The following is a 14,369-nucleotide window of genomic DNA, read 5'->3' as shown; positions in this document are numbered from 1 at the left end:
TTGGGCCATCTTCTGCTTTTCCAGGTGCATTAGCAGGGAGCTGAATTGGAAGTAGAGCAGCAGGTCTTGAACTAGCACCCATATAGGATGCTGGAGTTGATGGTGGCAACTCAATCTACTATGCCAGACACTGGCCCCAGTTGTTGTTTCTTACAAAAGGCATTCACTCTTTTGTAAAATTCTGAGAATATGTGTTTCCCAATATGTTGCTACTAAGTAGGTATTATATATATATATATATGTATGTATATGTATGTATTTAACTGGAATATACTTTTCTATTGTTTGTACAATAATTTAATGAACAACTGCTTAGCTCTGTGTTCCTAGGTAAATCTCTTTTTGTCCTGAGATTCATTTGTGAGATGGTGCAAATACAAATAACTGTACTATAAAAACTAAGATCAAATGAAGAAGTATTTGTGAAAGTCTTTACATAAACACACACAATTTATATATGAGGGTACTTCAAAAAAGACCCGTTGTAAGTGTAAATAGAATGACATTATCCTAATCATTTACTGTTATATCTACCTGCACCCAGAATAATTCTTGAAATATAGTAGTCAGTGATTATTTTTAAATAGATGAATGAGTGCCTTAAATTGTATAAACTATAAGCTAGATAATACTGTAATTTAATTTGCAAAGATTTAGGTATGTAACAAAAGTACTTCTACTCCCACCGTGACCAACATATAATACATATTTTTATGTATATATCATTATGCCAAAATACCAAAATTATTGGAGCTTGAAACCTGTGAGAGCTGGACTCTGTGGACTTGATTAAAGCTGGACTTCAAAAGAAACATTTAAAAGTGAAATAGGGCCTGGCATTGTAGCATCATGGAATTAAGCTCCCACCTACAATGCCAGCATCCCATAATTGAGTGACTTTTTGAATCCCAACTACTCTGCTTCCCATCCAATTTCCTGCTAATGTGCCTAGGAAGACAACAGAAGATGGCCCAAGTACTTGGGCCCCTGCCACCCACATGGAAGGCCAGGATGGAATTCCTGGCTCCTGGCTTCAGACTGACATGGACCTGGCTATTGCAGTCCTTTGGGGAATGAACCAGCAAATGGAAGATCTCTCTGTCTCTGTCTTTCTCTCCCTCCCTCCCTCTCTCTTACTCTCTCTAACTCTGTCACCCTACCTTGCAAATAAATAAGTATATCTTAAAAGATAAAATGAACAGATTGTGATGGCAAGGTAATACTTTGCATTGATATTTTAATGTCTACTGTTCCACTATAAATCTATAACAATGATAGATAAAATATAAAAGGAGAAAACTAAAAAGCATAGTCATCAGAATAATCCGGAGGGGCCATGAATGAAGGATAAATAAAACAACATGAGTCATGAGTTAATAATTATTGAAGCTGGGTAGTGGAAGCATGGGTGTTCATTATATCATCTCTATTTTTACATACTTGTATGTTTTCATTTTCTATAATAAAAACCAAGAAAGAAAAACATAGCCTTGATCAAAAGGCATGATAAGCATCTTCATGTGCTAGAAATGGAATAGAAAAACAAGCAACAGGACCTCAAATTGTGAACCTTGTGGTTAACTCAGTACAGTGTCTGGGTTTAAAAAAAATGGACAGGACACAAAAATGCAAAATAAACTGGGGAAGAAAAAGTAGCAATTTATGTGCTTAGTAAATTCTCAAGTTGACATGATTTATAGAGGTTAATTGGTATTATTATTAGGGAGAACTCAGGTCCTTTTAAATATCAGAATGGAAAGTAAAATGTGATTTATTTTTATAATTCTACGTGGCAGTAAAATTGTTACCTCTGAATGTATTTTTTAGCAGTTCCTTACTTTCTGGATAACATAATATTCCTGGTTTTATTTTGTAATTTCATTACCCTTGCCCTTTCTCTAGTCCTGATTCCTTTTAGTGAGAAATACTATTTAGAAATTAAGATGGGTGCTATGGTCATTTCTAGATTGGTCATTATTCTTAGGCTCTTTCAGTAGGTAGAGGCAGTGGAGGGGAGAGGGCAGAGTCTTAATACACTGTAGATAAGATCATACTGATACCTCTCATTGCAAACCAATACCACAGTTGCCATTTTGAAGAAGCTCCATATGGCCAAATATAATAGAGTACAACTTGAATATTAAAATGAATGTTGATGATAATGGACTGTAACCCAGTGAATAGACTAGGAACCCATGAGTGCATGTTTATAATAAGTTAACAGTGAAAAGGGATATTTACAATAGAATGCCAACCATCAAATGTATGTGTATGTTAGATTGACCATTGTATAACCTCATAGTGATACTTGGTTCAGAATCATTAATGGAACCTAAAACCATTATGTAAAATTGTAGCGGGAAGTAAATAGTTACACAATCTCTTAGAGTATCTCCCCACAAATTAGTTATTAATTATGAGGGACGAAACAATAGCTTTACAGTGGAAAACTCTGACAGACACCTTACCCAAGTGACTATATTATGAAGTGTACTACTTCATAATGATTATCCCTAATAATAGGATAAACTGGTATCATGTGCCTCTTCATGTGATGTACGGAGGACACATGAGTTCCATAATATACCTGCCCGAAGTGTTCAGATTCTAGTCATCAGGAAACATCAGACATGAGAATTAAGGGGTATTCCATAATACAGGTGGCCCATGCTCTACAAAAAGTCAATATCATAAATGAAGGAAAAGCTAAGGAGCTGTTGAAGGTTAAAAGAGACTAAAGAAACATGACATCCTGTTGCAAGGCATAATGGAGTGGATCCGGGGCAGGTTGCAACAAAGGACATTTTTGGGACAATCGCCAAAATTTAAAAATGGGGAGCTGGAGCTGTGGCTCACTTGGTTAATCCTCTGCCTGCGGTGCCGGCATCCCATATGGGCTTCAGGTTCTAGTCCCAGTTGCCCCTCTTCTAGTCCAGCTCTTTGTTGTGGCCTGGGAGTGCAGTGGAGGATGGCCCAGGTGCTCAGGCCCCTGCACCCGCATGGGAGACCAGAGAGAAGTGCCTGGCTCCTGGCTTTGGATCCACTCAGAGCCACCGGCCGTAGCAGCCATTTGAGAAGTGAACCAATGGAAGGAAGACCTTTCTCTCAGTCTCTCTCTCTCTCACTGTCTATAACTCTACCTGTCAAATAAATTTAAAAAAAATTTTTTTAAAAATGGGTTGTATATTAGATAATAGTATTAATGCTTAGTCTCCTGAATTAGATAATTATACTGTGATTATATAAGAGAATATCTTTACTCTTAGGAGATTCACATAGGCATTTAGTGATAAATGAACCTAAAGTCTACATATAAACCTTAAATAGTTGACGGGGGGAAATGCATGTGTTTGAATTTGCATGCATGTTTAGTTATGTATTTTTGTATGTGTGCATGTATACTGAATATATTCATTCACATATATCACCAAGAGAGGAAGACAAGATACTATTTGGCAAATATTGCAAAGTAAGTATGATACTGTTTACAACTGATGGATAAACTATTTTTAAAAGCATACATAATATGAAAATATACTAAATTCATTTTTATATCTAGAGAGGTAATAGTGAAGAACATATAGAGGACTTCAAGTTTACTTTTTTTTTTTTTTTTTTTTTTGGACAGGCAGAGTGGATAGTGAGAGAGAGAGACAGAGAGAAAGGTCTTCCTTTTGCCGTTGGTTCACCCTCCAATGGCCGCCACAGCTGGCGCGCTGCGGCCGGCGCACCGCGCTGATCCGAAGGCAGGAGCCAGGAGCCAGGTGCTTCTCCTGGTCTCCCATGGGGTGCAGGACCCAAGCACTTGGGCCATCCTCCACTGCCTTCCCGGGCCACAGCAGAGAGCTGGCCTGGAAGAGGGGCAACCGGGAAAGAATCCGGCGCCCTGACCAGGATTAGAACCCAGTGTGCCGGGGCCACTAGGTGGAGGATTAGGCTATTGAGCGTCGGCGCCGGCCTCAAGTTTACCTCTTTTATCTTTTAAGAAACAAAACAGTACAAGAATAGATAAATGTTAACTGGATTAATTACAAATTCATGTGTGTACTACTTCATAATAACTTCATAATAATAATAGTTCATAATAACTTCTACATAAAAATCATAGCAAAAGGATTAGGATCATTCTTGTAAAAACATTTACATATGAAAAGCCCAAAATACTTAGAGTAAGATTCATCAGTATGGATAGTAATGTTTAATTAGTGGATTATGGGTGGTTATTACATTTTATATTGTACTTTGCTCAGTTTTTTTCAATAAACATTGCAGAATTGTTGTTAACCAGCAAGGGGAAAAAACTTTCTAAATGAATTATTGAAATCTACTGGGAAAAAATTTTTAATACCATTTGGGTCAATGAAATATATTACAAAGACATTGCTTCTCACAGGAGAAGAGTAAACAAATCTATTTCTTTGCTCATTTCTAAGATGTCTATGGTAGGTCTTTGCCCAGTTCTTGGTTTCACTATTTTGGGGTGAGAGCTTATCTGAAAATGGAAATTAAAACCTGTGAGTCACCATAAACAATTTATGAATGAAGTATCCACAAGAATATCTGCCTGTGTGTCTACTATGCAATCTGAGTAATAAATTGGGAGGGGTTCTTAACCCTAATTGAACTGAAAGCCTGGAGCCTTGTATACATTCTTTAAAAGTTTGGCCTTAAAATAAGATTGACTGAAAGAATACCACAGGTACCTTTAGAAAGTTTTATCATTTACTGGTTAGTGTAGCTAATGGTTTTATTTTTAAAGGTAATAAATTGATGTTTATCTGAACAGTGTCTTGGACAGTCCCTGTTAAGTTTGAAAAACAGATACTTTATGTTGGACATCCCCACTGCCTAGTATCTGTTCAGTTTCTTGATGTATAGCCACCCTTTTAAAATGTTCACTGTAATAGAGATGCAAAATTTACATGAGTATTTGAATTGTATTTTAATAGTGAACGTGATGCACTTGAACAGGAAGTCAGTGAGATTAGGAGAAAACATGAAATACTTGAAGCTTCTCACATAACTCAAGCTAAAGAAAGAAGTGAATTATCCAAAGAGGTAAGCCTATAAACAGAATCACTAGAAATTTATTGTACAATAGTAATAGTGGGAAATAGCCCGGAGTAAAATTGTGGGAGGAACACTTTTCCTTTTTGATGCAGTTGCCAAAAACACAAAAGTTTCAGTAGGTCTTTTTGGATATAAAATTGTGGGGTTAAGAATTAGTCCTTCCAAAAAGGAGACTTTATATGTGATGAGTGAAAGCAGGATGAAGGAAATTAATACAGCCGAATAATAGTATTTGAAAATTAAGTGAGCATCGCTTTGGCTGCTGCTCTGCTGTTTGTCTCTGTATTCCCCTAGGTAGTCACCTTACGGCAGACGGTTACTTTACTGCAAAAGGATAAAGAGTATCTCAGTCGCCAGAACATGGAACTTAGTGTCCGCTGTGCCCATGAAGAAGATCGCCTGGAAAGACTTCAGACTCAACTGGAAGAAACTAAAAAGGCCAGAGAAGAGATGTATGAAAAATACGTAACATCCAGGTAAGATTGGCATTGTTTTTCGTGTAGACAGATGAAAATTAACATCGTCTTCTTTGAGGGAACTCTTGGTTTGTGTGATTCTGATTAGTGATTCTGTTTTTAAGGTCTGTGAGACAATATTAAGATAATAATTCATTTTGTTTCAAGAGATTCTTTTTTAGTTAACATTTTAAAAGACATTGTGGTTTTCCAAAAACATCTGAAGACTTTTAGTTTCTCAGGTACTGAGTAAAAGACTTTTGATAGGGAGATTACAGATAACTGTAATTCTCTATAACTAAGATCTCTCCATAAATATCTTTATGGAAGTATCTTTGAGGCAAATCTTGGTGTGCTGAAGATTTCCTGACTGTGAATGAGGAGAGAGTATTGTGTAGTCTTTGAATCAGATTCCCTGGGTTTCAGTCCTGCCTTCTCTCTTCTACTAGTTGTGTAAATGAGCTACAGTAATTTATTCTTATTAGCACCTCAGAAGCTAAAAGTCTAAATTTCACCTTGAACAGTTCACAGGTTCATAACCTTTCCCCTAACCTGTAGTATTTTTTCATCGGTTTATACCATTCTTGCTAATATCCTATGTAGTAACTTGGCTTTGCTAAAAGAATACCATGTGGTTAAGATTGGAGTCCTAGCAGAGAAAGGTTTTATGAAGAGTCAGAGTCATTTGCCTTTATTTTTTTTGTTAGTAGTGTTCATGGCTCAACATGTACCACACTAGATTATTATTTTTAAATGAGGGTATTCTGTATGCATCAGTTTTCAAGCCCTGACCACATGCATTAAAAACTATTTGTAAAACATTTTTGAAGAAGAATAATTATCCAACATAAATGATTAACATTCTGTATAGTAATTAAGCCTTTTAAGCAGTGTTTAGCAGACTGAGATCTTAGATGGAACTAGTTTGGAACAGTTATTTTTAGGGATTATACAACTTTATATTTAATAGTTAACTTTTCCAAGTAACAAAATCTATGAAACATACTCAATATAAGCTGTTAAATCTTACATGGAGGGCAAAATCCCATTTGTTTCACACAGAAAAGAATTCATGAATATTCTTTTTGACTCCTTGCAGAGACCATTATAAAGCAGAATATGAAAATAAACTACATGATGAACTAGAACAAATCAAATTGAAAACTAATCAAGAAATTGATCAACTTCGAAGTGCCTCTAGGGAAATGTATGAACGAGAAAACAGGTAAAAAAAAAAAAAAGTGTGTATGTGTGTGGCAGGGTTTCCCCTTTGGCGATTATAGGAATTTTATTGAAATTAAATATTTTTAATATGGTAAAAAATACTTCCATAACTATAAATATAAATGAAATAGGACTATTAAGATTCTAAAATATTTGGTACAGGGTTTGCCGGTCTTTAGACCTTGTCACAGTGATTTTCCCATTCCCTCTTTTACCCTGATAACTTGTCTTTTTGCTTTTACCTCAATTCAGATTGAGGACAGGTATAGAAAAGGAAATGAGAGGGTGCTAAGAGATACTAATAGTTTCTCCTATAACATGCCAAGAATTCCTCCTGGAAACTTTTAAAAGCTGAAATAGTACTTTGAAATATTTCAAATGCCTGATTTCACTACTGACCCTGAAAGATATTATGTTAGATAATGCTGAAGAAATATTTTTGCCCATGCACTTACTTTTAGACCACTATATATTGGGTGTAGTCCCTCTATTTAGTGATTACCTATGTTGGGGGGAAATAAATGCTAGTTATTTCAGTGATACTTGATTTTACATACAATCATTATACTTCGTATGGCTTTTAGAAGTTTGTATTTTAACAGAAAAATTATTTTGAAGTTGGCTTAATTGCCATAGTAGATTATCAGCACTGATTTGAGTATATGCTATTTTGATTGTTGTCAGCAAGATTTTAAATCAGACTTCAGTGATCTATAATTAGCATTGTAACATGTCATTTCTACTGAGAGTATAGTAGCAGAAACTTTGGAATTTCAATCCTTCAGTTCCAGAGCAAAAAGCTGCTGTATTAATATAGTATTTATAAATGCCTCCACTGTAAAAACTACATTTGTAGAATTATTCTTTGGGTAGTAAATTGGCAAAGGTATTTTTAAGTTACTGTTAAATTATGTTAACATGGAGAGTGTAAGACATTTTTATAATGCTGAAATCTTTTTGAGTGATATAATTTCCTCTAGAGTTTCTTTTGTGTTGTTTATGGTGCTAAAGTAGTAGATATACAACTTATAACAACATTTTTAGGATATTTTCTTGGTATGACTTGATACTTATGAATTAAATAAAAATGAAAGCATTATTTTCTTCATAAATTTTGCATGAATTAATTTTTAGTTACCTGTTTGATATTTTTTATTTTTTTCTTTTTTTGACAGGCAGAGTTAGACAGTGAGAGAGAGACAGAGAGAAAGGTCTTCCTTCCATTGGTTCACCCCCTAAATGGCCACTAAGGCTGGCACCGCTGCGCCAATCTGAAGCCAAGAGCCAGGTGCTTCCTTATGGTCTCCCATGCAGGTGCAGGGACCCAAGCACTTGGGCCATCCTCCACTGCCTTCCTGGGCCGCAGCAGAGAGCTAGACTGGAAGAGGAGCAACTGTTTGATCTATTTTTAAAAGTCTACCTGGAGGCCAGTGTTGTGGCTCACCTGGCTAATCCTCCGCCTACAGCGCCGGTACCCTGGGTTCTAGCCCCGGTTGGGGTGCCGGATTCTGTCCTGGTTGCTCCTCTTGCAGTCCAGCTCTCTGCTCTGTGGCCCAGGAGTGCAGTGGAGGATGTCCCAAGTGCTTGGGCCCTACACCCACATGGGAGACCGGGAGGAAGCACCTGGTTCCTGGCTTCGGATCGGTGCAGCGCTGGCTGTAGAGGCCATTAGGGGAGTGAACCAATGGAAAGAAGACCTTTCTTTCTGTCTCTCTCTCTCATTGTCTATAACTCACTCTCTCTCTCTCTCTCTCTCTCACTAACTCTGCCTGGCAAAAAAAAAAAAAAAAAAAAAAGAAGTCTACCTGGAAGTATATTTTCAAAAAACACCAAACAAAAAGAAATAATTTATTGTTGCATTTATAGATGTTTACTTCTGCTCTTGTTCTGTTTGATCTGTAAGAGAATTATGGTATAGTCATAATTTAGAATAGTATTTATAATGAAAATGGCAAAGAATTTTGTTATATAAAAATTCTAGGTGATTATTCAATGCTATATTACCAGTAGACAAACTAAATGACTTTGAGTACTGCAAAGCAGAAACAAAAAATGTCTATGTTTTGGGAAAAATATTAGACATATTACATTATTTTTTAAATGAACTTCTCATTTTAGGAAAAATAAAAACACTTCTGGGCTTCCTTATACTTAATCTGTGTTTTAATATTTAAATTACCTGTGGGAATTCTGTAACCATTTTTAGGATCAAGGCCTCTGAAATCATTCATATCTTGATGATTCATATGATTCATATCTTGAATCCTGAGAAGGTATTTTCCAAAGTAGCTCAAAGAAATTTTGAACCACTATTCAAATATAATTTTTTTGTCATTTACTGTGATTGTTTTCCTTTTTTCCTTTATAAATGTTTGCATGTATGTGTATGTAAGATATAACAGATTTTCAGAAACAATTTTGCATGCATTTAATAAATAATTTTAATTAAATACCATTTATCCAAATCAAGAAGTAAAACAATTGAGACCCTTTGAACTGCTTAACTCTTCCCTACCTTAAGGCTACTTATGAATACTATTCCATTTGCATGCTGATAACTTCTTTTGTTTTCCTTATGCATTTGTCATCTATGTTAGCAGTAAATAAGCATCTCTGTAGAACATAGTTCAGTTATTTATAATTGTATTAATATCCTACATATGGAGTTATGCTGTATACATATTTTTTTGTCCATAACATGGTTTTCAGATTAATTAGCTGTTGCACTTAGTTGTCTCTTCCTGTTGATGACATTTAAGTGAGTGTGCATACCTAGAGTAGCAGGGTCATTAGGAGATTGGAAAGAGACACATCCAGACAGATTAGAGAATTCCAAACACATTGTTCATCATTTTGGAAAGTTTTGCTTAGTGCTAGCCGTATATTAGAAAGGAAGGATCTTGTACCTTATGATTACTTGCTCTTAGGGCTCAAAAGCAGGCCTAATGAAGAGGTATACACACCTGTTATATGTGTTATGTTAAAAAATTTTATGTTTGATCTCTTGTTTAGTTCTCAGAGCAACATTTTCTGCCTGTCTTAGATGTAAGTGATGACCTTTGCCTGTACAAAGCTGTTAGGGTAATGAAGGATGAGGACAAATCGAGAAACAATTATCATAAATATGATCATAATAGAGAACATGATGGGGCCCAAAGGATTAAACCGCCTGAGTGTCAAACCCCAGCCTTAGGGAGGAATCAGGAAAGACTTCATGGGGGAAGCAGTACTCAACGCTGACATCTGTGTATGATGGAGAGTAAGACTGCATGTCATGGGAAAGCAGGGAATTGGGAGAGTGAAGATACAGCATATGTAAAAACCTGGAGGTGCAAAAAGATGAAGCTTTGTTGAGCAAACTGAAAATAATTATGACTGAGGCATAAACTGAAAGACAGGGAGTTATAAGAGATGAAACAGAGAAGAGAAACAGGATCAAATCATGCCTTTGGAGCTCTGTGTGAGATCTGTGGGGAAGAATTGAAAGATTGTAAGAAAGGGCATGATCTGATCTGCTCTTTTATTACAAAATCACTGCAACACAGAGAACAGGCTGGAGGAGTGTACTGCTGGAGATAATTTCCATTATCATGGTGAGAGGAGGTGATGAAACTGGATTTGTGGAAGTAGAGAAGACAGAAACAGGACAGTTTGGAAAAATGTGTAGGAGAGAGAGAACCAAGAAGACTCAGTGACTAGACTGGATTGGAGGGAAGAAGTTAGGGATGTCACCCAGGTGTCTGAATTGGATAGCCACATAGATGGTGATTGCAGTTTGTAAAACATTGGCAAAATATCAGGCCTTCAAAGGAAAACATAATTTCATTTTAAGTATCTGTGGGATATCTAAATAGAAAAGTAGGCCTATATAATTCTGAATCACCCAGGAGAAAGATCTCAGTATGAGAGACCCTTGTTATAGGTAATATTATTTCTGTTTTACAAACAGTGCTGTTGGTTCTGTGGCTCGCTTTTGTTACAGATTTTTAGGCTTTTGATGACTGAGCTAATAACAACATCTGTGGGATTATTTCTTTGGTAAAGTAGATGACTATTTTTAAGCAGTTCACATAACCACATAAACTTTGCTGTGTAGTCAAATGGAGTTGCCGGCGTCGCAGTTCACTAGGCTAATCCTCCGCCTTACGGCGCCAGCACACCAGGTTCTAGTCCCGGTCCGGGCGCCGGATTCTGTCCCGGTTGCCCCTCTTCCAGGCTAGCTCTCTGCTGTGGCCAGGGAGTGCAGTGGAGGATGGCCCAAGTGCTTGGGCCCTGCACCCCATGGGAGACCAGGATAAGTACCTGGCTCCTGCCATTGGATCAGCGCTGTGGGCCGGCCACAGCGTGCCGGCCGCAGCGGCCATTGGAGGGTGAACCAACGGCAAAGGAAGACCTTTCTCTCTGTCTCTCTCTCTCACTGTCCACTCTGCCTGTCAAAAAAAAAAAAAATTGAGTTTCCAGACTTCTTGGTTGCTATCTGTTCTTGCTAAAAAGAAAGTAATGCATCCCATCGTCACATAAATGTAGATATATGAGCCTCTGTTTTCTGAGGTGGTTGATAGAGGTAAGTTGGTAAAGCCCTGTGGGAAAAAAAACCAACAGAGCCATTTCTGGAAACTGAAAACATATTTCCTTGTCCCAAGGATTGTTGTGGCCCCATGTCTGCAACAAAATGGATACCATCTAACTGGAAGATTCTGTGAATTGGGGCTGCCTTGCACACCCCCATCAGCTACAGGTCTCAGAATTGATCCCATGAATGTTGATGCTAGACAGTTGCCACCAGGTGGTGCCAAACTGCAGCCTGAGCCCAGGTGGATCTCGGTTGCATGGGGACGCCCAACCAGCTAGTTGTCTATGCTTGCCTGTATCGTTTTAACCTCGCAGTAATCCAACCCTGAATTTTATGTGATTGAGTCTTTTGGGGACATAGTTTCTTTGTTATGTCAGGTTTAACTGTAGTTAGAGCTTATATCCCACTAGTCCTTCAACAAGGTAAAAATAAATTGTAAATTATTTCTTTTGAAAACTTACAATTTAAAGTAATTAAGAAAAGCATTTTTGTCTTCCTTGTTATAAAGCGTGAAATTCAGAATAAATTTCTATATTTGGTTTTGGGGGTCTGGATGATTTTGTTGCTTTGGCCTTAGATATTGTGTCAATTACTTGTATTATATCAAAGTGTGCTCTTACAATATGAGTTAAAATATATGAAGTACAAATAAATATGCTTGCATATTTGTACTTAGTCTCCTTAACTCTTCCTGAATAAACATATTTAGGAGAAATTGAAATAAGTTAAAGAAATATATTTTGTCTTTAGTTTGTGTATATCAAAAAATAATGAGACAGTGAGTTTTATTTTCTCTTCCTGAATGTAGAAAAATCAGGTGTAACTCATGCCATCTGCTCTGGGTATCTATCTGTCCCTGCAGTAGTTTTTGAAGTGAAGGGGTTGAGAGAGGAGGATGATTGTAGAAGATGTAAAGGCTTAAGAAAGAGATAAGCCAAGTGAAAAACCAAGTATCTATGTACATTAAAACACTGTAGTTGGATTACAAGGCTTTTGTTTGATGTGGCTCAATCTCTGTTTGGTTTCATACCTTTTTCTCTGTGTTCTAGTTACCTTTAAGTCCAGTTCAGGAGCTTTGGAAACTAATGAGTGAAAGTCACTCTAGGGGTGAGATTTATTATATAAATAACTTCTTGCTTAGTAAGTATTATGTGACTGAAGTGTTACAGACTCTGTCACATTTGGAAATAAGACATTATTCAGTGAGTGGGAGTATTATGAAAGAGATACTCTACCACTTAATAGCTGAATGGATAAATCACTTAATATCCCTGAGTTTAATTTCCTTTTTTATAAGATAAAGTAATACTGTTATTTCACAGAACGACCTGTGAGATCTAAATGAGATAATATAAGAATAATTGAAAAACTGTGTGAAAATGGAATTAAAAGATAACTACCTTTGTGGTGCAAAAAAAAAATTGAAATCAATGCTTAGGTTTCTCATAATATGTTTTTTTTTCATGAACTTTTTCAAGACCTCTCATATATGTGAAAAGTATATTATAAATTATGAAGCTTTCTATAAATATATATACCTTAGTACCTATTACCTATGTGGAATGGTTTTTTAAAAGATTTATTTACTTATTTATTTGAGAGGTAGGATTACAGACAGAGAGAGGGAGAGACAGAGAAAGGTCTTCCATCTGCTGGTTCACTCCCCAAATGGCCGCAATAGCCAGCACTGGGCTGATCCAAAGCCAGGAGCTTCTTCCTGGTCTCTCAGAGGCCCAAGCACTTGGGCCATCTTCCACTGCTTTCCCAGGCCATTTGCAGGGAGCTGTTTCAGAAGTGGAGCAGCTGGGACTTGAACTGACGCCCATATCTGATGCCAGGGCTGCAGGCAGAGGCTTAACTTACTCTGCCTCAGTGCCAGCCACATGGAATGCTTTTAAAAATGCTTTGGGGCAGGAGTTTTGCACAGCCATTTAAGACACTGCTTGGGACTCCTGCATCCCATATTGGAGTACCTAGGTTCAAGTCCTACCTCTGTCCAATTCCACCTTCTCCTTCTCCTCCTCCTCCTCCTCTATCTCTTTCTCCTTCCCCTTCTCCTCCTCCTCCTTCTTCTTCTTCTCTCCTTCTCCTCCTCCCTCCCCTCCTCCTCCGCCTCCTCTTCCCCCCCTTTCTCCTTCTCCTTCCCCTCCTCCTCCTCTTCCTTCTTCTCTCTCTCTCTCTCTCTCCATCTCTCACTGTAACTCTGACTTTCAAATAAAAATAAATTGGGGCTGGTGCTGTGGCATAGCAGGTTAAGTCGTCACCTGCCATGCCAGCATCCCATATGAACGCCAGTCCAAGACCCAGCTGCTCCACTTCCGATCCAGCTCTCTTCTATGGCCTGGGAAAGCAGTAAAAGATAGCCCAAGTCCTTAGTCCCCTGCACCTACGTGGGAGATCTGGAAGAAGCTCCTGGGCCCTGGCTTTGGATTGGTGCAGCTCTGTCCGTTGCGGCCAACTGGGGAGTGAACCAGCAGATAGAAGAACTCTGTCTCTCTCTTCTCTCTGCCTCTCCTTCTCTCTCTGTGTAACTCTGATTTTCAAATAAATAAATAAATCTTTAAAAAATTTAAAAATAAAAAAATAAAGTCTTTAGAAATAGAAAGTTAACTGATAATGTCATGAGCTTATTTATTATCATTAAAAGGCACTATTAAAAATGTATAGTTATTTTTAAGTGTTTATCTCCATAGCATTTAACCATATTTCTTAAATGACATAATATAGACGTGGAAGGTCTGCCTGCCATTTATTTCTGTCTAAATATCTGCATAGAATGACTAACTTAATTTGTTTCCTGGAAATTATTATTATGAGATAATAAAGTAAAGAGATATTTTTAGTTGATTTTTAAGCCCTTTCAGAAAGTAAAACTACCTTTATATAAACAGAGGAAGAAAGAACTGTTCTGAGTAATACTATAAAAAGGATGAGAATGAGTTTGTTGGAGGTATTATTCATTATGCTTTTGATGCTGTACAGAAGAAATCTGGAAATTCAAATAGCTTTACAGTTGCTTCAAAGGAAGTAAGCAGTAGAGGAAAGGA

The 14,369-nt window shown here is 37.2% G+C and overlaps 1 protein-coding gene across 6 annotated transcripts in view; it reads left to right on the top strand.

The window, feature by feature from the left end:
• The window catches only part of PIBF1 (progesterone immunomodulatory binding factor 1), a 237,684-nt gene that overhangs the window by 45,370 nt on the left and 177,945 nt on the right, over positions 1-14,369 (top strand). For all 6 annotated transcript variants that reach the window (XM_070048728.1, XM_070048727.1, XM_051850615.2 and 3 more), the window contains exons 7-9: positions 4,950-5,058; positions 5,365-5,546; positions 6,625-6,750. In XM_070048728.1, coding sequence (XP_069904829.1) covers positions 4,950-5,058; positions 5,365-5,546; positions 6,625-6,750 — 417 coding nt within the window. The remainder of the gene's footprint in view (positions 1-4,949; positions 5,059-5,364; positions 5,547-6,624; positions 6,751-14,369) is intronic.

Source organism: Oryctolagus cuniculus, chromosome 9 (assembly GCF_964237555.1).
Source record: "Oryctolagus cuniculus chromosome 9, mOryCun1.1, whole genome shotgun sequence".
Taxonomy (NCBI): domain Eukaryota; kingdom Metazoa; phylum Chordata; class Mammalia; order Lagomorpha; family Leporidae; genus Oryctolagus; species Oryctolagus cuniculus.
The sequence above is the reverse complement of the archived record's forward strand: the minus strand, read 5'-3'. Positions and strand labels throughout refer to the sequence as shown.